This window comes from Micromesistius poutassou, assembly GCF_964030765.1.
Source record: "Micromesistius poutassou genome assembly, chromosome: 5".
NCBI lineage: Eukaryota > Metazoa > Chordata > Actinopteri > Gadiformes > Gadidae > Micromesistius > Micromesistius poutassou.
The window spans coordinates 16,064,755-16,089,952 of record NC_140275.1 but is presented as its reverse complement, the minus strand read 5'-3'; the positions used below and the strand labels follow the sequence as shown (position 1 = coordinate 16,089,952).

The window sequence follows — 25,198 nt, the reverse complement described above, 5'->3', positions numbered from 1 at the left end:
AATCCATAATATATTTGATTGTACCATTTGATACAGTGGATCTGTGTGCGTTCAGTGCAGTTTAGACGGTCGGCGAGGATAAAAGAATGTGTTTGATATGCAAATATCACTGTCTGAATATACAAAAAAAGGGTAAACGCACAAATCCTCAAAGACTGAATCTGAATCGATGCAAAAACCTACAGTGTAGCCTCAGCCATAATATCCACCCAAACACTGTTTCAAATGGGCTCTAGAATCTAGGCTCGGTATGCATACTCCATCCCTAGATTTCACACCTATTAAAAAAAAAGCTAAAATAGTAAGAGCTAAATCACCCCTGGTTATATTTCAGTCTATTGTCCTATTTAAACATAAAATTAAAAAAAAAATTATTCAGTGGCAATTTTAATATAGGTCAGTGCTTCATTGAACTACGGTACTAGTGTATAGCTTTGACTCACAGTTGAAGGAAAGCCAAGTTTCTAATGTACCCAATATGTTGTTGCGATTGATTTTACATGAACATCTAAGCCTATAATTCACATTCTATTTGATCCATTTATCTTTTCATTCTCTTCTCTGTAGCTTGTCATCACTATGTCATCACTTTACATCGCACCCAAGGAGTCATGGCAGACCTTTCAATACGAGAGCCAGCCTACAATGTCCTCGCTCTCACTCAAATGCTTCATCATTCATGATGTGACCCCTGAAGCTAATTCACAATTCCCACCAACGTCACTTTTAAATCACTTTAAAAGTTTCTAACTGCTCCCAGCTCATTTCTGACCAATCCGGGTATCTCTTCCCTGATTGGTTAGGTGAATCCAGATGTTAATAACATACCTGTCATTCCCAAGGATCACAAGCCTTGGGAGGGTGCAGAGAACGAGGGAGTGTTTTTTGGGGTTATTTTTTGTCCAAATCTTGCTCTCTTCAGCCATTGTTCTTAACAATTCTCCAGTCTTACCTACAGTAACTCTAAGATAGACAATATGAGGCAGATGTCCCTCACTGAGGTCTTGGTCTCCTTATCATTAGACGGAATAGCCCAAGTTATACTAAAATGCAACACAGTTCTACTCACATCTTAAAAACACTACTGTACTCACATCTTGATTTCACAAATCCTATAAAAAATATTCAATCAACTACTATTGCTAATGTTGATCATGATCAACATGGTCTTCTTTATAACATTTGGAGAAGAAAGACATGATATATGGAGAAATGCTCTTCAAATAGTTTTCCATATGGAGGTGTTTACTGTGAAACTAGTGACCATGCTGAGCTGCTCAGCTGCTATGTGTGTGTGTGTGTAAATAGAAAAATGTAAAGATGGTGGAAAGGGGGAAGAAAAAAGAAGGAAGCAACAGCTCAGAGAGAGAGAGAGAGAGAGAGAGAGAGAGAGAGAGAGAGAGAGAGAGAGAGAGAGAGAGAGAGAGAGAGAGAGAGAGACTTTGATTCCTCTCAGATGACAGGTTGGCCAGATGGAATCAAATGAGACGTGTAAAGTGGGGACGATCAGCCTTCCCATTATAGTCACACAGATTCTAAGTGTGCAAATCTGACTCTAAACTCAAAAGAGCTTTAATGGTCTGGAGAAATGTGTTTACCTTGTCAAAGCAAGTGGGGAAAAGTAAGTATAGAAACCTGAAAGTTAACACAGACTGTTGATGTAACAACAAAGTGCAGATTTCTGATACGAGTCATAGTCTAATTGAAAAAAAGTTTATAATGCGGTTGTGCCAGTCCCAAGTAAATCTGTTGTGCATGAATGGGTAAATGGCAGTCAACACTGTAAAGCACTTTGGATAAAAGCGCTATATAAATGAGGACCATTTACCATTTACTGTAAAGTAGTTATAGTATTGGATATGAACCACGTAGACCCTAGTTAGTTCTAGCCAAACACTGTGGGCATGTTGTTTCAGAGGGACATTTCTGTCCCTCTGAATCCCTCTGTCTGAATGTTGCAAGCATCTGAGAAACCAATTTTGATGAGACATACATACCTCTACAATAGTGGTTTTTGCTGCCTTGCACATGGGCTGGTTGAAATTCCTGGCAGTTTTCCTAATAGGGAAAGAGTAGTGCAGAGGTTCGATTTCATTAGCGTTAGTGTAGAGTTGGTAGAAACCAAGGTTCATTCAAATCAGTTTTTCATAAATGCAAATAGCTGGGTAAAATTGACAATGCAGCTTAAAGGAGAATTTCACCGGTGGAGACATGAATCTCTAGTAACATAAATTTCTAATTTCTAAACTTGACCGAGAAAAGGCACAATGACTTTTTGGCGCTTGTGGATTGAAGCGTTCACTTCCTGAGGGACGTAACATAACAGCCAATCAGCGTTCACTCCCTGCAGTCCAGAGTGAATGCAACAGGAGGAGAAAGTGATTGTTGCCGTTTGCGGACTCCTGGAGATCTATATCAAAATAATCTAATAATATATAATATATAGGTATCTCTATAATATATAATATATAATATACTATATAATGTCACGGGCAAAAGCTGTGTGCGCCTTCGGATGATATTATGAATTAAAGACTGCGTCGGGTTCTCGGACATCTCTGGTACTTCGACAACAAGTCAAGACTCGTAGTGGGTGGTATCTCGGCCAGAGTTCTGCGGTGACCCGCACAATTTGGATGAAACGGATGAAAAATAATGTACTGTGTCGGACACGGGTGCGGGTCGGGTCAGACGCCTGAACAGTGCGGGTCGGTCGCGGGTTTTGCGATTGCGAGCGAGACTTCGGTGCTGGATATGTTATTTAGGAGCGGAGGAGTCAACTAAAACCGTCCACAGTGGATGATGTGCTTTGTTTGCACAGCAATCTAAAGCACCACGCCAACACCAGGTGTAATTCCCCGGCATTCCATCTAATGTGTCTAATTTTCCTTCGGGTGCGGGTCGGGCGTCAATATCAATTTATAGCAGGTCTGGTCGGGTGCGGAATGTAATTTGCGGGTCAGTTTGCAAAATAAGACCCGTGTATTGATTCTCGGCCATGGCGGAGAAGGAATTGGCTTTGACTCTCTAAGTCCAGATTGAACCGCGACTTCAGATTGATGTGGAAGGACCAGAGACGTCGGAGAACCCGACACAGTCGTTTATTCATAATATCAACCAGACCGGAGGCACACATAGCTTTTGGCCGAATATTATATATTATATTAGAGATGTCATGTCCATATCTTATTTCATATTATAATATTTAGATATAAAGCTCCAGGTCTTCCACCAGTGCTCCCGGAGTGTTCTAGAATAACTTATAGAACAGGGCCAAAAGCTGTGTGTGCCTCTATTATAAATAAACGACTGCGTCTCTGGTACTACATCATTGCTTCTTTAGCGCTTGTGTGATCGACCAGTCACACAGTAACGTAATTCACACCAGTGTACTATCTATAGCGTTTATACCATACACCCCTAAGTCCCACCCACTGGAACTAGTGCTTGTCGTTTTTTAGAGCCCCCCACCCCCTCTTACACTTCCTGCTTTAAATTACGCAAAAATCGTCATTTTGCGTCATTTAAAGCAGAAAGTGTTAGAGGTCGATATGGAGCTCTCCCGTCTCAGGGGAAAATGAGGGAATGATGCAGGACCATTCAAAAATATGACTGGGTTTCTAACGATACAAAGTTTAATGCAAATGGGTGAATTGTGCCTTTAACCCTACATTATCATCATCATCATGGCAGCGTGAATTTTATGGAGTTGGTATACTGCCCTCTGGTGGACAGACCACAACCACTAGCTGATCGGCACACGGTAGAAGGTTGTTCTTTGACCCTGCATTGTTTCGATTTATCGGGACAAAACGTAGTCAAGCAAATCATTTCCCGTCGACTCACTACCCCTATGATGAGCTGCAGCCAGCACTGGCTTGTTCATTCCTCCTTCAGGACCATGTTATGTCAACATGCCAAGGTTGTTCCAAATGTGTCTGCATGACGGCAGGGAGATCTAATTTGACGATAACATGTCCCTGCTGTTCTTGCCCTGAGGGTCTGTTGTCGCCCTGGCATCGTGTGGCCCTATTGTCCAGAGCTTTTTCTGCTCTTATTTTTTATTTTGCCTTTATTCATCTTTGTGGTATTTACCGGAAGATGATGTTGCCGGCCCGGTCGGCCTTCCAGGCCTTGATCAGGGCAAAGTCTCCTGTGATGGCCTTCTCCATGATGAAGTGCCTGCCGTTGAACTCGCGCACCTGGAAACACCACAATTTAAACGGGTTAGGGAACTTGTTAAACCTGAAGGAAGGATAACAAACGTTCAGCAAATAACCTAAGCTGAATCTCAACATTTATTCTCTTACCATATTAAATTTAAAATATATATTATTTATTGTATTTTACATTTGTCCTTTTTTTTTTATATAATATTTTTATGATTGTCTTTTTACATGTGACTTGTTCCGTTGTTAAGTTCTATATATTGCATTGTGTGAATGGTGCAATAAAGATAAAGCTGCCGTTAGTGACTGTGTAGAAATTATCCACTGCATTATAATCTTAATAGGGACCAGTCTAAAACCAATGTCATGCAAATGAACTTCATACACTTCAAGAGCTGAACATCTGTGCGTCACACATAATCTGTTAAGGCCCAGGCCCGGTCAGGTTGCATAAATTATGTTGAATCCGGTATCTGTGAACGTGCAACTATAACATTAGGGTATGGTCACATATACCAGAAGATATACATTGCATGATATACGTCGTGTGGTGAATTGAAAATAAGTCGACAGAGACAAGCCAGGTAAAAAACACTGCCTCCCACCTCTCGCATTTCACTGGCGATGGCGATGGTGCCGTCCTTGTTGTATTTGATGGGGGAGCCTCCCTCTTGGATGAGGGTACCATAGCCGGTAGCGGTGAAGAAGGCCGGGACCCCAGCCCCGCCTGCTCTGATCCTCTCTGCCAGTGTGCCCTGAGGAAGAGTACACAAGAAAATGGTTGTTTTTATGATTTTCTACATATATTTAAAAAAAAAACGAACTTCACCTCGGTAGAGTTTGCCAGTCAAAATAAAGTAGAAGATTTTGTTTTATTTTAATAAGTGTGTGTGTGTGTGTGTGTGTGTGTGTGTGTGTGTGTTGCACATTATCATTATGTAGAAATTAAACACTTCGCACACAAGCGGCCTCTCAGGGCCTGTCATTTCACCATAACACTGTGGTTCTCTGGAACAATGTTGTCGACACAAAGCGTGACACAAAAAACTACAAAGCAAGTCTTCAAGCAAGGTACTGGTGAGATCTTATAGAGCATTCCCTGGGTTGATGGAGTCGTGAATAGATTGCACTTATTCTATACATTTATTCCAGACATCTATCTATAATCTCAAAGCCAAAATGTGCAGTGACATTTTAGTTTTAATGGTAATTAATGAATCCTTCTGGTTAGGGGGTTGTTTGATTGTATATTGGGTTGAATGTGTTGGTGAGTATGTTTTGTAATAACCTGAGGTGTGAGTTCCACTTCCAACTCGCCCGACAAATACTGCCTCTCAAACTCTGCATTCTCGCCAACGTACGAGGAGATCATCCTCTTGATCTGCTTGGTTTGTAGGAGCAGACCCAGGCCGAAGTTGTCCACTCTGGGGGGAGGGAGGGACAGGGAGAGAGGGGCGGCACACAATCTATTATTATTTCTAGAAACAATCCTCTCGTATTCAATGGGGTTCTTATGCAGGTTTTATGTTTACCCAGCAGGAACACAAAATAAAGTCTTTAAAAGAAAAAGTTCACTAAAAATAACCATCAAGGAGTAACACTTGGAATGGGATATATAATTAAAGCTGGATAATAGAAAATGGTTATCCTTTTATGGCCGACATAAACGTTTCCATTGTAGCATTATTCATTACTTTATTTCCACGACTTCTTTTACTACTACCGGTTTCATGTGCCTTCCAAGTAGGCCAAGATCTGCATGTGAGCCTCAAGCACTATTTCATGTCATAATGATTCAATGTGGTTATTATTAAGGGTTGGACTAGACTCTGCATGACTGGAAAATATCTCAGCTCTGCCAACAGTCCAACCCTAAACAAAATCATTAGAATTGTTATGAAGCCAAATACTGCTTAAGGAAGCAAGCAAAGGCAATTGGTCTGTGTATTTCTGTCCCGTGAACATAAAGCTTTTTTACTCATGCAGAACATTCACTCACTTTACTGCTGCCCTATAGGAAACACACTGTACTGTGGGCTGAGGCTGGTTTGACATCACGATACATTTAAACACCACACTGTGACCAATACCTGGACCCAGCAAAGGGCCAGGGGGAAAAAAAACACAACCCCAAACTCCTCTGTTCATCAAAAAGGAAAAGAACGTCACCTGACCGACCTGGCCCTAGTCCTGTTAGAGGCATGAAAGGTCCCAACCACAGGGGGTAACAATGAGGACACTGTGAGGCCCGCAAGAGGATAGGCCCTTGGGAAAGCAGGCTTCCTGCAGCATCACAAGTGAGGTATTCAGGAGTTTTCAGGAGTGAAAAAGTAGTTTTAAGAAATGGATAAATAAAAAGAATTTCGGGATTTCGTTCAGCTGTGTCTCAAGATTTAACTCCTACAACGAACCAATGAATATGTTCAATGCCGTCCTTTGTTCCATGGTCAAAGCCATTGTAATGGCCATGCTTACAGTAGACTTTAGAAAGTATAAGTTTGTTGATAGTTCATAGCTCATTAATGTCATGTGTGTTATGTTTTCTGCAGTCCCCAGAATAAATAGCTACTACTATAGCTATACTAGAGCAACTAATGGTGATCCTAATAAATCAAATGCTTGCTAAATAAAGCAACAAGTACTGAAACTGTATGAGAAATCTGTACCGTTTAATCCCCACTACCTGAAGGGCTGCACACACTAAAGCTCTGCACATCGCTTTGACTAATGGCCTATTAGCTTATCTTGCTATTATTGCAAATCACAGATTAGATAACCTGAACAACTGCTACTGCATTTGATAAACTCAGTCGATATCTGTTTAAAGATTGCCAGTGCTATATTTATTACTTTACGACTTCATTGTAGTCCTTATTCTACCGTTCTGTGCATCTGTCTGTGGCAGCTGTAGTTGTTGAGAAATCTGTTCATCTGTCCATGATACAGTAGGTATATTTAACATATCCAATGATTGACTCATCTCTCCCATCAAAGTGATCATTAATAAATGTGAAATTGGTTCATATAACGTACCAAAAGTTAGATCATATGTTGGTAGTTAATCTGCAGTTATATTAATAAAGACACTACATCTGGAAAATAAAAGTAATTTAAAAAGGGAGGTAGACACAAGAGAATCATAGACAATAAGGGCATAGTTACTGTGTCACCAGGGGCTGTATAAAAAGGGCATGGGACCTTATAACTCTCTAAATTGTATTGCAGTTATGGCAGCCATGAAAGGAATGACATTGTAGAAGGTCGGTGAGCCATTAACCTTTTGAAACAGAGATGGCAGAATCGACTGAATATATATTTTACTTATTTCATCAAAGTGAAAGCATTGAAAGGCTTGAAAGCAATGCAGTACATCTCATATATCAATCTATGACTTGGGAAATCCTCATTGTTTAGTCCCAACCAACCAAAAACGAAACCTATGAAATTAATTAAAATACCCCTCCACCCCCCATCCCCCTTTACACAAACACAAACACACACACACTACTAGTATCTACTTCTCTGCATGTGGGTTTTATAGTGGTGCCCATCAGTGAAGAGAATGAGATTTGTATAGTTTCCATGGTTTCACTACAATGGGCAGTGTACATTCTAGTGCCTGTACACCGTTGTTTTGTCCTTCACTCCGATGTCACCTGACTCTAAAGGGCACCAAGCTAGACATGTGGGTTAGAAAAGTTAACAACAGGAGCGCTGTGATAGATAAGCTTGCTCTATCATTGCATTACTGCCATTCAGAAAGCTTTCTGCGAGCGCTCATTGTTAAGCTGCCCTTGTGTCTTTCAAGTCCTTCTCAAATAACACTATACCAAATAATAAAAAGATAGCCAACTGTCTATGGCTGAGAAGGACTTGAAAGACACAAGGGCAGCTTGCGTCTTTCAAGTCCTTCTCAAATAACACTATACCAAATAATAAAAAGATAGCCAACTGTCTATGTCTGAGAGGACAGAAGTGAAAGTCCTTAAAGAAAGTGTTTTTCTCCCACGCTGGTGGTAAATTCATTCTCTTTTTAAGGCACACGGACATGCAAAGTCAGATACACAGATATTTTAGTCCGTTCAAGAACCTTACCCACATCATAATGCAAGAGCCAGAAAATAGAATTTCCAGCAGTAAAAACTATTGGAGAATATACAAATATCTTGTTCCCTTGTGTTTGCTTGTGTTTCCAAACATGTTTGACCATTTAAAAGTGTGTGTGTGTGTGTGTGTGTGTGTGTGTGTGTGTGTGTGTGTGTGTGTGTGTGTGTGTGTGTGTGTGTGTGTGTGTGTGTGTGTGTGTGTGTGCGCGCGCGCTTGCGTGTGCCTATGCATGTGTTATGCATAACTTCTGCATGGCACAGGAAAGCTTAAGTAAGTAAAAATGTTTGCTTGGCCAATAGGACAGCAGAGAGAAGTATAGGATTGACTGGACTTGTTGGGAAGATATTCATTGAGCTGAAAAACACAATTCCCAGAGATATTCAGCATTGAGCCAGCAGTGGGACGGGAGGGGGGAGGAAGTTTTCCATGGCATGTGGTGTCCTGCTAAAATTAACTGTTACATAAGCGTGTCTTCCACGTTGTAGCTCTACAAAGGCAGGAACTCAAAGCGGGGACTTGCCAGTGGAATCAGTGAGGGGCGCTAAAAGCAAACATGCGGGTTGCTTCTGTTGCTACATTAAAATAAAGTGGTCTTAGAATGGTGACCTTGTCCACACTCCTGTAACATAAACATGTGGACCATCTGTGCGGAGTCCCACTGTGATAAAGTCCAGGTTGGTTAGCTAGCAGTATTTTTCTGCTTGCAATGCCACAGGCATGATCTCTGGCATGTTCAGGTAACTTCAAAGACCAGTGACCTTCACTGAACGCTACTGGTTAAGTCCCTAGCTCTCAAGAGAAAATGAGAAAAGAATAATCAGACTGTTTATGGCTGGTTGTTTAGAATTTGCTTATCAAAAGTAAGCTTTCCCAACACCAGATTTGTATTGACTTTATGAACGATCATAATCAAGATGAGTCACTCCGAAAAAATGTCAGGAGCTTTCCAAGCTCTTCATGTTTATTGCCATTTACTTCACTGGAGTGGCTGGACAAGATCACCCCACTATAAGGGGGTGGCAGTAGCTCCGCAGAGAGAGCAACACACATGTTGAGAGTTGCTGGTTTGAATCCTTGGCTCTTTAAGGTGCCAGGGTGACCTTGAGCAAGACACTTTAACTTACCCAAATTAATATTTTTTTTCCTTGCATGGCTGACAATAATGCAGTCTATTTGTGAATATGTGTACAAGGGTGAAAGAGAGTCATTGACCTGTGAAGTTTTTCGAATGGCTGTCATGCACAACAAGCAGGATTACTACATTAAGCCTACTGCTGACTAATCTGCTAAAGAAAGCACTGCGACTGAGATTAAGACGACAGATAGTCAAAGGGTATAGGCTATAGTGGTAAGAACCAACACATCTTCACCTTGGCTCAGCATGACTCGGCCGATATTCAGTTGAAGAAGTCAAGCATGAAATGATTCATGGTAAGAAAACATTACATTTTATGAGCACACACATATGAACAGGTCAGGTCGCAGGTCATGAACACAGGAGAGAGTCAATTGGAAAGGAGTGCCAGACCAAATAAAGCACTTAAAACACACTGCAGGCATGCGCACACATGCACTTACCCGGCATTGTTGCTGACAGCCGTTAAACCCTTCACACCAGTTTTCAATAAACTGTTGATTAGGTTCTCTGGAATTCCACACAGCCCAAAACCTGTAAAAAAAAAAAAAAAGAAAAGATGGAAGAGATTTGGAAACTATTTTAATTTTGACTTCAACTATTTTGCTTAAACTATACTGTTTTAAATGTGGAACCAAGACATGGTGTCATATTGTTATTTGTACTGTCCGTCTTAGTAGTACTGTAACTTATGATACTCTGCAATTCATCAAAAACCTTCATGGCTATGAGAAAAAAAAGATATATATATATACATACAATTATAATTCTTATTGAATACAGTATTCATCGACATCTACCTAAAATGTAGGAGTTTTTTATTTGGCCCACTACCTTTTCGGAACTTAGAAGTGGTCGTTAACAGTTGAACTCACCTCCAACCAGAACTGTAGCTCCACTAGGAATATCTTTCACCGCCTCGGTGGGATCTGTGTAGAACTTTGAGTTTCTCTGGCCAGACGTGGAAAAGTAACAACCGGAGGTCTGTGGAATGCAGTCGAAAGCAATGAGGATATAGAGTTTATAGCGTTGTGTGAATTGCACTGTATTGCTGCACCTTGGCAGAGTTAAGTGGTAGTGTGTGACATTGAAAAAGTTCAGTGGAGAAAAGGAAAACAAAAGAGCAGGGAGAGTGGACAAATCCCACATCAAAACAGAGCTGGAGGGGCAGCGGTTAACGTTCTCGCTGGTCAACAGCTGATGGCAGACTTAAAGCCACCAGCCACTTTACTATTTTCTAATGTCCTGGAAGATGCAGCATTCAAATAACCTGAGGGGCAGTACATTCCATTGTTTACATGTATTTGTTTGGGTAGATTGCTCAATTATATGGATCAGCTCACAATAGACAAATGTGTTTCTTCCAAAATACATTTACTTGAATGTAGTTTTATGTAAGCAGGACAATATATAAAATACTATTTAACCTGTGCAGTATATTTACTTCTTACAAAGGAGAAAAACATGTAGATATTAAGGTTAGGCTTAAGGATAATATACCATGTATCTGTGATCATCATTTGTTAAGATATTAAAATACAATGTGGGTTAAAAGCAGTATTGTTGTGCAACACTGCCTTCAACTCACATTGGATGTGTAATCATTCAACGGACTGTATTTATTTACAGTGCGGGCCTGATGAGGTTTCGGATGCTTTTATATGAGTAATATAAAAGCGATGCAAAAAATGTATTCAAAATATAGGCTACGGACTAAGATCTAGGTGCATGGTTTGCGGTCGTTTTAACAAACGTTTAAAACATTGATTCACAAACACGAATGGTATTCAGATCTGTGTGTGTGTGTGTGTGTGTGTGTGTGTGTGTGTGTGTGTGTGTGTGTGGTTGTTTGAGTTTACATATACACTGTACTATAAATTATCCGATCTGTTAAATCATAAGGGGAGTTAAGCTCATTTTAAGGATTAAGTGTACTACGATACATCAATTAAGATAAAAACCATCCCTGGTTATTTGACTGAACAAGATAAGTATGCGAACTAAAAAGCCATAAAATGCCTAATTGACAGGGTTAGTGATAACATTCATAATGAGGTTACACAAGCAACACGAGCCACATGGTTTGTCTGTTTGCTAACGTGTATGTTTTATTCATTAAAACACATTTCAATACTGACCTTGATCAAGTCATGCTTAGCGAGGTATGATTTGGATCTGAATGTGCCAAATACATTTTTGAAGAACATATTTTCCGCTCGTGATAATGCTTTAAATGCCGCCATATTTGAGCTATAATGTAAGCTATACCGAGTGAACGATGTTTAAACTCAAGTGACGATGGTTTCGGATCTCATGAATGGCAGCCGACGAAGACAGCCCTCGACGCTCTCTGCACTGAAATTACGTCAGTCGAGATCTGAAAGGGGCGGAACATATGCTTAAAGGGGCGTGGTTACAGAAGGTGCAAAAGCACAGCTCGGCTCTGAGCGACGGAGGCTCGGCGAACTCATTAGAATTTAACCGTTTCGCTGCCAACGACAGACAGCATTACCCAATGAGACCATCCGATGAAACCACAACAGTTAATAATAAAACAACAAAAAGCTTTTGTTAAAATTTATTTAGAGCTGTATGAAAAGTTCCCACAGACATATGTATATTATTATATATCGATATATGTATAATGATTCTAATTGAACAGATTCCCTACCGACTATACTACATATACCACACAGTTCGGGAAAATTCGTCAAAAATAAATAATACAAATCATCACGGTTCTTTCAATGTTTTATCAGATATTGAATTGTTGTGTGTTTTTTGTATTTTCTACAACCTGAGCAGAGCAACTGTAAAACAACAACATTAAACTTTCCCGGGGATTTATCAAGTAATCTGTATTAATCATAGGAATTAAACTGAAACCGAATTCGACGCTAAAATAAACACACACACACACACACACACACACACACACACACACACACACACACACACACACACACACACACACACACACACACACACACACACACACACACACACACACACACACACACACGCACTTTGAGCACGTGAATAATCCAGCGCTCACGTGACAAAGGTTTTCAGTCATGGCTGACGACTGCAGGCGACAAGGCTTCGAGCTGGAGCGACGGATATTTGAGTTGGACATAAAGTGTGCTAGCCTGCGATCGGAAAAACAAGGTATCGGTTTTAAGTCCTCGAATGGATATGGGATATACAAGTAAAGGTTTACACTTCGAACCCTGTTGCGGCTGACCGCCCAGTTAAGACGCCTAGCTAGCGTGCTAACGATATGTAGCCTAGCTTGACGCTACCATAACAACATCTGGTCTCCGGTTAAACGTTATGTGTTTACATTACATGCACATAAACCCAGATGGCTAACTGCACCTCTGTTGGTTGTATTGTTTGGCTCGACTCAATGCTGTTCGTTAAATTGTGATGGATTACCAGCTACCGAAGTGAGTTTTGGGGAGAGCTGTACGCTACATTGCTAAGGTTAGCTCAATAATGCGGAGTGGACAGTTATTTTATTTGCTGATCCTTTGAATTGGAAGTTTCCCAGCAGCAGTGTTGAGGACCACCGTAATGTTAACTGGGAGAATGCGCTTGTTCTACCAGTCAAGTTAGGCAGCTATTGGTGCTTAGTCTTTGATAGTGTATGTCATATTAACAGTTACCCTCATAGCATCAAGGGGGGAACAAAGTATGGTCAAAAATATCTTAATGTCATATGCCAAAGAGTTGGTCATCAGCAGACATCCATTACGCAGTACTTATTCGATTCCATCCGGTTAGGTCTGTAATTGTTGCGTATGATTTTTTTCCTTAGATGATGACTATTTACAGAATGCGTCTACCATACTAGACAAGTTGAAAAGCTTCTACAGACAAGGAGGAGAGACGAGCAGTCTTCCCAAACTGCTTCAGGATTACACACAGGTAAATACAAGGATATCACTTGATTATCCCTCTTGTCTCACCGAACAGTGATTTATCAACGCAATGTGTTGAATTTGTTTATTTGCAATCGTTTATTACTATTGCTTTCAAAATTGAAAGTGTATATATAGTGTGTCTACATGCTCATAATCACATTAGAGATTAGATTAGCTTTAAGGCCTTCACAAATAACTGATTGGATGCAAGTGGACTTATTGTATGTATACATGTGCATGTTATAATGTTATACATACAAAACCTATTTTATGATAATTGTCACATTCTGTTGTGTTAGTCCTGTTTTTAATGAATATTATATTTATTTATTGTGGCTTAAATACATTGCTATGTTAGGAAATAGTAGTCTATTACAACTACTACTACCATAGTACAGTATTATTGATAATCATGCTACATATCTTTTTAGTGTGGGTAGTGCTGGGAAAAAAACATTTGATTCTGTATTTTGTGTATGTAGGTGATCCTAGACATTACATTTTATGAGGAAAATAAGCTTGTGGACCAGGAGTTTCCTGAAGACAGTTCCCCATTCAAAATCCAGCAGCTGCTGCAGGACCTCACAGAGCCAGAAGTGTTGGCAGGAAGACTGGCACCAGCACAAGAGGTGTGTGTGTGTGCTTGTGTTGGTTGAATTATCTAACGGCTATATAAGAACATACTCTTTTTGAATCAACATCACTGTTGTCTGGGGACTGTCACCCTCCCACAACACAAATGGTTCTTTGTCGATAAGGGTTTCCTGTGAAAGAGCAGCGATGGCGAAGGAAGTCTGCAGTTTTGTTGAGTCACCCACTTAAGTGAAGTCAAGGGTTTAAGGGTCGATTTTAACCCCTCATTACAACTCGTACATAAAGTGAAATGCCCTTCTATCAGCCCTACACTTTTCTACTTTTACTGCAATACATCTGCAGTAGTTTTCTTTTATCAAAGTTTAAATCACAGTCTAGCAATCGGCAAATAGAAGCACTTCTAAAGTACTTTAAACAAGTCTGCATTACTACCATACACTAAAATAACCTGACCAAGTATATTTTAAGGATGTAATCTGTTGACCAAAGCATGGCAAATGATTTTGGTAAAAAATATTTGGATTTTTTTCACCAATGGCAGTCTCGCATGCCAGGGGTAGGCGTTTGTTTTGATAGCTTGAATGAAAACAAATTAAAGTTACTGGATTAGTGAGTTGTCATAAATGATATGAGAACAAACAAGCCTCTTACTTTAATATGGAAGAGAAATTGGTTTTGAACATGATTTAAAAGACGATGCTATTATGAAATGTATACAAATTAGTTTTACATCAATGACATTTATCAATTTACGTCAATACTGCACATGTCAAATCTATGAACATGTATTCATAGCATTATATAGATAATTAGAAATGGCTATTTCATTGTTCTGCTTGTGTATTTGGTCTGTTGGGGGACGTCAGGTGCAGTCTGTGCTAGGCCTGGAGCTCTTAGAATGCCTTTACTGGAGACGGGGAGCCCTGCTGTACATGTACTGTCACACTCTGCACCAACGGAAACAATGGATCAAGAAGAACAAGGACACATTTCTTAAGGTACACCATCCTATATGACTGGACCTGGATGCTTTTTAACCAATTCTGTATAATTTGGAATGAAGTGCTACATACAAAGCAATGTGCAGTGGATGATGCATTTACAGGTCATTACGGACCAAATAATTGGTTCTTTATCTTGCTCAAGGAAGCCTATAGGTAGGCTGTAGGCATTGGGGGTTGAACCCAGTACCTTTTGTCAGGGAGTTGTACCAACCTTTTGTTGTTGTGCTGATGCACCACAATGCGTCTGAGAGTCTTGGGTCTCTCCATCAGTGTATCCAGGAAGGTGTGCGCTACCTGATGCGAATGCTGCAGGTGCGAAACTCTGTGAAACTCAACGACGGTGTGGTTCTCCACGACACTGCCACGGCCAACTTCCTATCCGAAGGTACGCATGTTGTTACTGATCTTCAGCCCAGGTACTTGATACTATTTGTATGTAAAGAAATGTAACAACGTCGGTTATAATTACATTCATAACCAGTTATAACTGTTATGTGACTATATTATTGTGCATACTACGAGTTTAACAAGACATTTGAATAACTCATTCAAGAGTGTTTATTTACATTCGGAATTGTGTGAAGTAGAGCCATGTAGGCCTGTCGCGATAAGCAATAAATCAATTAATCGCACGATAAATTAAAATGAGACGATAATTTTGCCGTCCGCGATAAATACAATTTTTATTTTCTCGTGTCTCTCTATCAAAGAGACTCGATGACAAGCGTTTTCACTCCGGAGCATCAGTCTCGACAGACCCCTCTTGCCTCCTTAGTGTAATGAGGAGTTAACCCTCGAGTCGTGTCAGTCACTTGTCAGCCGCATGGTCTCTGTGTAGGGAGGCGGAGCCCTGACGTTACACTTCATGTAGTTTTTATTTCAATTTTATTTATTGTTTTTGGTTGTGTTAGTGCATTTTTTTGTTACAATAGATAGAGTACATTTTATTTATTGTTTTTGGTTGTTTTGTTTATTTATTTTGGATATTTAAAATGTCTTCCAGTTCCAGTGTTAAATATTCTTTAGGAATAACAGTTGATTGATCTTTGAAAGCTTGAACTTGCATTATTATGCCATTATCATTATATTAGTTGAAAATGGTCTCAAAACGGCAATATTATTGCTTATCGCAATCATTTCTGGGACAATTTATTGCCCAGCAAAATTTGTTATCATGACAGGCCTAGAGCCATGTCCTCCACCACAGAAATACACTGTGAATAAATCAGCTTTTTTTTGTTTTGTTTTCTCATCCTCTGATCAGGTATCTTCTCCGACACTCACCTGCTGACGATGATGTACATTGGTGAGATGTGCTTCTGGGCCGTGAAGTATGAGGACTGCAGTGTCGACATGATGGACCGCAAAGAAGACCGTCTCCAGTTTCGGGACATTGGAACACAGATCCTCAACAAATATGTGCTGGCCTGCGAGGGCCCGCTGCAGGGCCAGGGCTGGAACACAGAAAACGCCAAGGAAATCCTTAGTATCTTACAGTAGAACACCAAGCTGCTCCCGCACTGAAGTTGCCCTCAGGCACAAGTCCAAGATCAAAACATATGTGTATCGCCTCCAAAATAAAACCGTAACCCAACAGGGGGGAACCATTGATGTGCATAGATTGATTTTAAAGTGGGTGGTTGGGGTATCTTAAGTAAGTAAAGTAAAACAGTCTTGGGTTTGTGTTTAAAGGCAACCTCATTCTATGCCAAACAGCTCTGGCCAAAGGAGAGGTATTAAGGGGCTAGAGGGTTTTGGGTGTATAGTGTAAAAGTGGGGTTAAGGAGAAAGATTAATAAAACAAAACAAATGTTCTCTCTGTCCCTGAAACACTTATCTTCCTGACTCCAGGCAGGTCGGAGCATATGTTCTGCTCTGAGAATGTGGTAAAGTAACATTAATATTAATATTAGAAAGACTATTAAGAAAATAACCTTTTTTAAAAAAAGATTTAGTTAATGATAATCCATTTGGGAATGAGACATTGCACAGCGACTTTTTATTTATTTTATTTTATTTTATTTTTTCATTTTTGTTATACTTTTGTTAATATATTTTTAATTAATTGCGTCTATATTACAAAAGGTAAGGATATGTCACAATATGTTGATTGAGACTGAAGTATTCTTTGAACTTTTTAAAGTACAGTTTAAATATCTGCTTTGTAATGCTTCGTTTGTGTCATCCCATCTTCAAGTTCATTTTTTTCCTGACACATAACTTTGATAGTATGCCTATAATTGAAGTGTTCTTTTCGAGGAGGAAAAAAAAAATCATTTTCTGTTTTTTATGTCCTCAATGAAAATAAATACGCGCGTTGGTTTAACAAAGTTTCGTTGAATTATTGCTAACTCTTTACCGAATAATGATATCAAAATGTGATTGTGTATTAAGGTAGTTGCCTAAATACCATTCCCACAATGCACTTGGGCCTTCCAACAACAAGGAAGTGTAAAGTCCTGTTTGTAAGTTTTCAATAACGTCTGATTTAAGAAAGTATAGTTGCATTTAAAAAATCGGAACCCCATGGTAAATATGGAAGAGCAAACGGAGAAGCTCTGCGAATCGCTTGTCATTCGCAGCCTTAAACGTTTCAGAGACCGATTCTTGTACAACACCTGTCAACTAGAAAGTGATTCGAATCGAAGTCCAAAGATTCCAGTGGAGGATGCATCTCTTCTAGATAGAATACCGGTGAGATACAATTACACACACTAGTTTCCCACTTTTATTTCAGATAAGTAATTTGTGAACGTTATAATTCTCAACACAATTCCTCCTTAAGGTGGACGTACAGTTTGTGATCCTGACGCTTCTTCCTCCTGAGGATATCTGCCACCTCGGAGCTACCAGTCGCTACTGGAGGGTTCTGGTTAGAGATCCATTACTATGGAAATACTTTCTGCTCCGGGACATGCCTCATTGGTCCTCCATAGATCACGTGACAATGCCTAAACTAGAAGCCCTGGCATCTCCCCTCTGTAGCGAAGACCTTCAGCTGGAGGAAAGAGTGGAGGGCGAAGAACAGGACAACGTTTCAAAATATGACTACATGGCAGAGTGGGTAAATCAGTATATCCATTCAATGTTTTATATTGTGATTCCTAGCCTTTTGAATGCATTCTCCCATACTGTCACAGGTACATGAAGGGCCACCCCGCCTGCAGACAAAAATGGCAGTTTTCAAGACCCCCATATGATGTGGTGACTTCCTTCCTCAACTCCTTGCTACCGTCATCTGAGCCACGCTACGCCATGTTTGGGCCCGGCATTGAACAGCTCGATGTCTCCATGGTGACAAGGCTCATGCACGCTCCAGATGTGCTCCCTGTGGCTGCCATTCCCAGTGGGAGACAGATAAATGGTGGAGAAATGTACAACATTAAACATGATACATTTTTGGCATTATTATTATTAAGTTGTAATAGTAACATCAAATCTAATCTTAGTCATTTAGACCAAACATGCTAAAAGCATGTTTTTGATTCGCACATTCATGGCATGAGATGCCACGAGCAGAAGATCTGCACTTGATGTGCACTTAAAGATTGATGTGTTCCAACATGATAGTTTGCTGAAAAATCAAATATGTGTTGGAAGATTACAGGCAAACCAACAGCTCAAGTGATATTATGTCATGCAGGCATGGAAGTCTCATCCATCGCAGATTCATGCAATTGTGGGTGGAGTTAGCCATTAGCCATGAAGGCTCCAAAACAATATTGGGTTTTCAGTTGTTTGTTTTTGTATTGTTTTTGTAATTCTTCAATGACCAAGCCAACCTAAATCAACCAATTCTTCATGAATATAGGCATTGGCTCAGGAATCAGTTATACATACAACCATCAACACAAACTAAACATCTTGACTCTCTACTCAACCAATAGGTAAGTGTTACTTAAAAATATTCCTGGTTGTAGAGTTCCCTTCCTTTTATAACTTGTCGACGTGGACATTTCTGTGTGGCTGCAGGGCTGAGAGGGATCGAGCCAGAGTCGGCCAGTACAGCGTCAATGATAAGCTCTTCACATCGGAAGACACAGATCCATCCAGCTCTCCAATGTTTATCCCCAACCCTCAAGTGCAGGAAGTGTGCCAAGCAGTGAGCGGCTTTATCTATGTTGCCAATGCAGAGCCTGGGAAAGGTATGACGCTGGGTGGGGTCGGCTTAAGGTTTTAGTTCCACTTCCCTAGTGTCCCCCACACACAGAAAAACTAATCCTGCCGTGCTTGATGCTTCTATAAACTACGCCTTTGATGTGTATGATGATAGGTGATGGGGAGGTGGAGGCAGCCAAGATCCAGGCGGTGTTGAGCCCTGCCTGGGGTTCCACAGCCAGGCCTCTCCTGGTGCTCTCCTGTGTATCCAGAGAGCGACCGGAGGAAGACGTGGCGACCGATGCGGCCTTGAGAACCACCCCAACCGGGGCAAGGTGTAGGACACCCAGTGTTGAGATGGCCCAGAGACTGAGACTGCCGCAGCTGCCTAACCCCTGGATGGTAATGCATGTACCACAATATTAAGCTGTCTCTGTCTGCCTGTTATGGAGTGGCTCAGAAGAAGATACACACTACAAATAAATGTGTTCCTGTGTGTGTGTGTGTGTGTGTGTGTAAGCACATTTATTTAGCTGCTCATTTATATTGTGTGTGTTTTATCTATCTCAAGGTGCAAGATACAGTGGCAGAATCTCTGTCTGGTCTGCTGGATGGCATCTCCTGGTTGCTACGCTACTCTGGCCTGAGAATCTGAAGCATCCAGAATATTCTATTGTGTTCTCAGAATCTAGTCAGTTCCCCCACTGATCACGGTCTTCATCAAATAAAGGTGTCGGGTGAATGTAAGCTGTATGAGCTCATTAATGTTGATTAATGTTTTTACAGTTGATTAATGTTTTTAATGTTTTATATGTATGATTTCCATTTCGTTTTTATGTAAAACTAATGTGCTATTCAAATTAAATGCAATCTATATCTACATGTGTGGCTTTCGAGCTGAAGTGTGCAGAACATTAGTGTCGAGATGTAAAGTTGAATTAGGACATACAAATTGACTGAACTCAAGTGGGTACATGTGCAATTGCATTCCATGACAAACAGCCTACCGTAATTTTAATTAGAGGTGAACCACTTTCACAAACCTCAGTTTAATGGTTAGATGTTGGATTGGACGATACTGTTATTGTCCAATCCAAGACGATACTGACGAACTGTTATTTTGGTTCAGGACATCGAACCATCCATGGCATCTAGTTATTGATTTTAATGAATCACCAACCCTGTTTAAATCCCATTTACACTGGTGATCTTTTGAGAACTGATTGCAACTCTTTTCCTTTTTCATATTCACAGGAAATGATTTTTATTAATCCTAACGTTTTCAGGTGTTTTCTCTCAATGGTTCACACATAACCGGATATTAGTATTGGTAAACGATTTATAGAATATCAATCTGAGTAGTCTTACAATTGGAGACTTTAGTTTTGGTCAAATATATCGTCTATAACGTTTACTTTAAAAATATTTTTTACCATATAAATTGTCCTCCTTTTTGAACTGCAGTGAATTTATAATGCTGAGAAGTGATCCAAATACTAATAATAATAATGATTGTATAGCCAGCATTTCTTGCTTCGTAGATCTTCTTCATGTATCGTCAGCAACTATCACACTTGAAGCCAAGCTCATGTGTCTATAAAGCATAATAATCGTTGCTTAAGCCTTGGCACTTGACCTTTCCTACCAACAGGTGGCAGGAAAGGGCTCTCTGCTATTACAACTTGTGCACCCCGTGGTTAGTTTGTGATGAAGTGAGCCGACGTTTATATTACTTTGCGCCTTTATCAGCGTAATAACGGCCGACTTGTTTGAAGAAACAGAATAAACTTGACAAACTCTGGATTGAGTTTTTGACTTATCAAATATCCATCGTTGTACATCTACATCTACCTTTAAATATTCATATTTCTACATGTTTACAAACGACATTTAACATTTCACTGAAGTCTATTTAAGAACAAGTTTATAGGCTACTCATCATTACTTAATCGAATAGCATTATCACTGGAACAATAGACTATTGTTTGACAAATACCCAAAGAAATGTACATGTAGCCTATTCAATAGTAATATAATGCCATAGTAAGCCTAATATAATGCAATAATCCAATAATATAAAATATAGTATAAATCGGACGAATTGAGTTGCTATTAATTAGATGAAGGTGCATTTCTCTGATTTCTGGCATTAGAAATGTCCCTTAATGGGTTTGTGGAGGAAACCAGTGCAGGATTATACAGTTCTGGATGGTGTATTATTCTCCCTTAGGATTCACATACATTTTTTAAATTAATCCAAATTCTATATTTTATTTATATTATATGCCTTCACTATTAATTGTGTTAATTGTTATATTGCACTAATTCAACTTTTTCAAGTTCAACCTATCTTGAAACACACTTTCTGTGTTCTTTATTATGAATATTTAGCCTTGATTTAGATTGTTCCACTTGCATGGTGGCGGCTGGCTACACTCAATAGCAGCAAGCTTTAAATTAGGAAATTTGATGATTTCTTTAAGATAATATTTGTATATTCTAGTTCCCTTGGTAACCATACACAATGATGCTTCAAAACATTATTGTTCCTGATTTGCAAATACGATTTAGAATGGAAACTTGATTGCAGCAATTCCAACATTAAGTCTGTCTGAGAAGCAGGGACAGTTTTATTGTATTATATGTATTATACACAGTATGTACCTTTTTTCTACAGGCTTAACATTAGATCTCTAAAGTATTAATAGAAGAGTTTGCATCCTATACAGAAGGGACCTTTAATCTCAATGATACACATCTGTGTTCTGTGTAAACAGGAAGTCTTTGCTTTTGGACCATAGGCCTACTTGCGTAAACAATTTACGGACAACATCTCCCAGGGGGAAATCTCTTGCAGCCTTTGTGGGAGGGTGTAAAGTATTGTGAGGTATTGTTCAACAATGAAGGGGGAATACCATGCCAATGCCTGTGAATAAACACTACTTAAATGTAACTGTTCAATAATCCAGCTCAGGAGCCACCCAGGCCAAGATGGCTGGGAGCCATACGAATGGCTGTGCCGTGGGAACCTATCTTTAAAGTATTAACTGGGAATAACAATTACAAATCCCCTGTCTCTTATTGTGGTTGTTAAGGGAAAGACTGCATGGTTGTGTGGCCAAGAATGAGTGAAGACTCATGGTAGGTTTATATTCAGTTTCTGACCTCTGAAGGTATTTTGGAGCCAAAGTAATGGCATCATAGAAAGTGTTTTCCTTCACCTAGAACAGGGCAGATCAGGTTCATATCAGGGGTTTCAATTCAACCAGTGCACGCACACACACACACACACACACACACACACACACACACACACACACACACACACACCATTATTCCTCTAACACACATGAATAAAAGAATACCTACAATTCATGAATTACATATTGTGTGTTGCAATAAACAACCACATGGGAGCTTTGAACTAACTGACCTACATAGCAGCAGTATTTGCAGCAGTCATTTTTTTTCTAATATTAAAACCTTCCACCTAATTGTGAAACTTCAGAACCAGGTACGTGATGGTGAGGACTGAATCAGGGTTAAATAAATAGATATAAAGTGCTGCGTGCCTGGGTAGGCTGGCTTCAGAAAGTGGCTGTCCTTAAGATATTTTATTACCACAGGGACAAACAATGTTTTACTTTGCACATGTTTATGGTAAAAACACAAAAATATTTGGACGCCCATATTCTACATTGAATTCCTAATAGTCCACGTAAAAGTAAGATATGTGTGTGTATAATATGTCAAAATATGCCTCAGACACATTGAACTTTTATTTTTTAAAGATACATTTTTTACCACAATCCATTGTTCAACCTTGTTTTTAGGTATTTCCCGCCTATCATTGCACTCCATGCCAACTGAGTCTTGTGAAACACATCGGAGAAACAGTTGATCCTCTTCCGTCTTCTCCACTTTTCTCTTTCTTCCTTCGCCTTGACTCTCTTTCTTTCATCAGTGCTAAATTCCTGATTTGTATTCTGCGATGCGGCCACTGTTAAAGCTGCCACACACACGCGTGAAATACTTGATTTGCATGATGCATGATGCATTGAGTGATTAGGCCAGGCGTCTCTCTTAATTGGCGTGTTTTGCACCTGACAGGGGCTCTCATGCTGCTCTAGCCAGATTTCACCGATCCCGCCCATTCCCCACAATTTACTCTTATTTCCTGTCCTCCCACACCCCCCTCGCCCAGCCAGCCCCCATGTTGTCTTGTATGATGAGAGCCACACAATCATGGCACGTACGCTTCATAGACGAAGTACGCCATGCTGCTGACTCCAACAGGGGTCCACACTGAAGGAGATGGTGGAACCCTTCCTTCTGCTTTGCATATGTGTGTGTGTATGTGTGTGTCTGTATGTGTGTTTGGCTCTGCATGTGACGTTTGTAAGTGTTTGAGTGTTTGTATGTGCACACATGCACACATGTGACTAGCATGTTGTCTGTGTGCATGTGTCAGTGTGTGTGTGTGTGTGTGTGTGTGTGTGTGTGCGTGTGTGTGTGTGTGTGTGTGTGTGTGTGTGTGTGTTCAGGTGCATGTAAGCCTGAAGCAATTTACACATCCATCCTAATCTAATAGACACACATGTGAATGGGGACACTTTCGATGTGAAAACCCAATTATGCATTACAGGTGACTGCTGGTGGCTGACATTAAGGTCCTCTCTGCCATTACACCGGAGATGAGACCAGACATCTGATAGAAAAGAGAACAGAAAATCATGCAGGGCCATTCTGGAAACAAACAAGATCCCAGATTGACAAATCCAAATTCATGTTTGCAATTTTGAGGTTTGTTGTTTTGTTATAATGAAAATAAGTGTTTTATTTTCAGTTGTTTCCTTATGTGATATATCGAATATGTTAACACATATGTTAAGGATTGGCTGTGCAATGATCAGTGATGTGCCATATAACATTAATATTGTTAACTTTCTCTATCATTTTATGTGGTAGCAAAGAAATTTAACAGATATTTTGATAGCATCTTTGTATCTTTATTGGTAATTTCTACCTATAAATAAAACATTCCTAGCCCATTCAATTATAACTCTCGGATGCAATCAAATTGGCCTCAGTGTTGTATAGGGGCCAAGAAAATGCCCTCTTGTTGTCGTATTCAATAAAGCGAAGAAGAACCCCTAGCCTGCAGGCTAGGGGTTCTTCTTCGCTGTGCAGCAACTGTCTGCACAGGATTTTTGGGTTTTCATGTCAACTCAAACTTCTACGTTTTTAAGAAAATATCACACAGTTGTGCCAACTTAATTCTTACAGTTGTACCAGTTAATTTCAAAGTTGAGACAACTAAGTTTTTTTGGTCCAAATAACTTGTCTTTCATAACAATGAAAGCTTCACAAATCTAGTTGTACACACTAAGAATTCTAAGTCAATATTATAGGAATTTATTATAGGAATAATACATTCTAATTTATTATAGGAAATCCTATTAACAATTACACAAACGAACAATAAACCAGCTTTATAATTTTAAACCATTTAGCATGTTTATTTTTCACCATGAGGGTAATAAACAGCTTTAAAACTTAGGATGCCATAGGATTCATAGGATCCCATATGTGACATGCTGGCTCTATGCATGCAACATTAACTGGGGAGACCACGCTGTTTCAACAACAAGAATCAAGAATTTATTTTTAAATAAATATAATAAGTGTGGTGCAAGTCAGTATAAATGAAAGTAACCAAAAAGGCCATGCGAAGATCAGTGTTACAAAGGAACAAAGGAAATCAAATGCCTGGAGGAGGGAGAAGCCAGATCTGTTGTCTGGGCAGGCTCTATATACTGCGGTCCCGGTCCAACCCACACCTGCCGACAATCTCCTAATTAGTAGGGAGAGCAACACAGGCATACAAACAGCAGGGGTGTCACATCGCCCCCTTAAAACAGAAGCCCGCCTAGATGGGATTCTGTCCCTTATGACGTCATAAGGGGCAGATTTTCAAAACGGCTTGTAACGGCTAATCACACCACACCTGGTGGCATGTCATGGGACCTTTAAGAGGGACAGGGGAGGAGTGAAATAATAACATGCATGAAATCAACCACCTATTCCATCACCTCCGGGTGCTAACGCATGGGAAGTTGGAACCATAGGATTCAATTCTTATTTGTTTATTTTGCCAACTCAGTT

General features: G+C 39.9%; 3 protein-coding genes across 3 annotated transcripts in view; 2 read left to right on the top strand and 1 right to left on the bottom strand.

The window, feature by feature from the left end:
• oxct1a (3-oxoacid CoA transferase 1a) overlaps positions 1-11,758 on the bottom strand; it is a 39,554-nt gene extending 27,796 nt beyond the window's left edge. Inside the window, exons 1-7 of the mRNA XM_084468534.1 lie at positions 11,550-11,758; positions 10,287-10,395; positions 9,855-9,945; positions 5,458-5,593; positions 4,775-4,924; positions 4,096-4,202; positions 1,998-2,058 (exon numbers count right to left, since the gene is read on the bottom strand). Of these exons, the coding sequence (XP_084324660.1) occupies positions 1,998-2,058; positions 4,096-4,202; positions 4,775-4,924; positions 5,458-5,593; positions 9,855-9,945; positions 10,287-10,395; positions 11,550-11,654 (759 nt within the window). The 5' untranslated portion in view covers positions 11,655-11,758. The remainder of the gene's footprint in view (positions 1-1,997; positions 2,059-4,095; positions 4,203-4,774; positions 4,925-5,457; positions 5,594-9,854; positions 9,946-10,286; positions 10,396-11,549) is intronic.
• A 720-nt stretch (positions 11,759-12,478) lies between these two features.
• On the top strand, positions 12,479-17,266 carry rimoc1 (rab7a interacting mon1-ccz1 complex subunit 1). The gene is made up of 6 exons (XM_084468739.1): positions 12,479-12,579; positions 13,232-13,341; positions 13,820-13,966; positions 14,798-14,929; positions 15,206-15,320; positions 16,200-17,266. The coding sequence occupies exons 1-6, from the start codon at positions 12,486-12,488 to the stop codon at positions 16,433-16,435; spliced, it is 834 nt and encodes a 277-aa protein (XP_084324865.1). The 5' UTR covers positions 12,479-12,485; the 3' UTR covers positions 16,436-17,266.
• Positions 17,267-17,392: 126 nt separating this feature from the next.
• On the top strand, positions 17,393-20,782 carry fbxo4 (F-box protein 4). Its single transcript, XM_084468786.1, has 7 exons — positions 17,393-17,629; positions 17,721-17,995; positions 18,076-18,299; positions 18,747-18,822; positions 18,908-19,080; positions 19,209-19,435; positions 19,605-20,782. The coding sequence occupies exons 1-7, from the start codon at positions 17,462-17,464 to the stop codon at positions 19,686-19,688; spliced, it is 1,227 nt and encodes a 408-aa protein (XP_084324912.1). The 5' UTR covers positions 17,393-17,461; the 3' UTR covers positions 19,689-20,782.
• Positions 20,783-25,198: the final 4,416 nt, after the last annotated feature.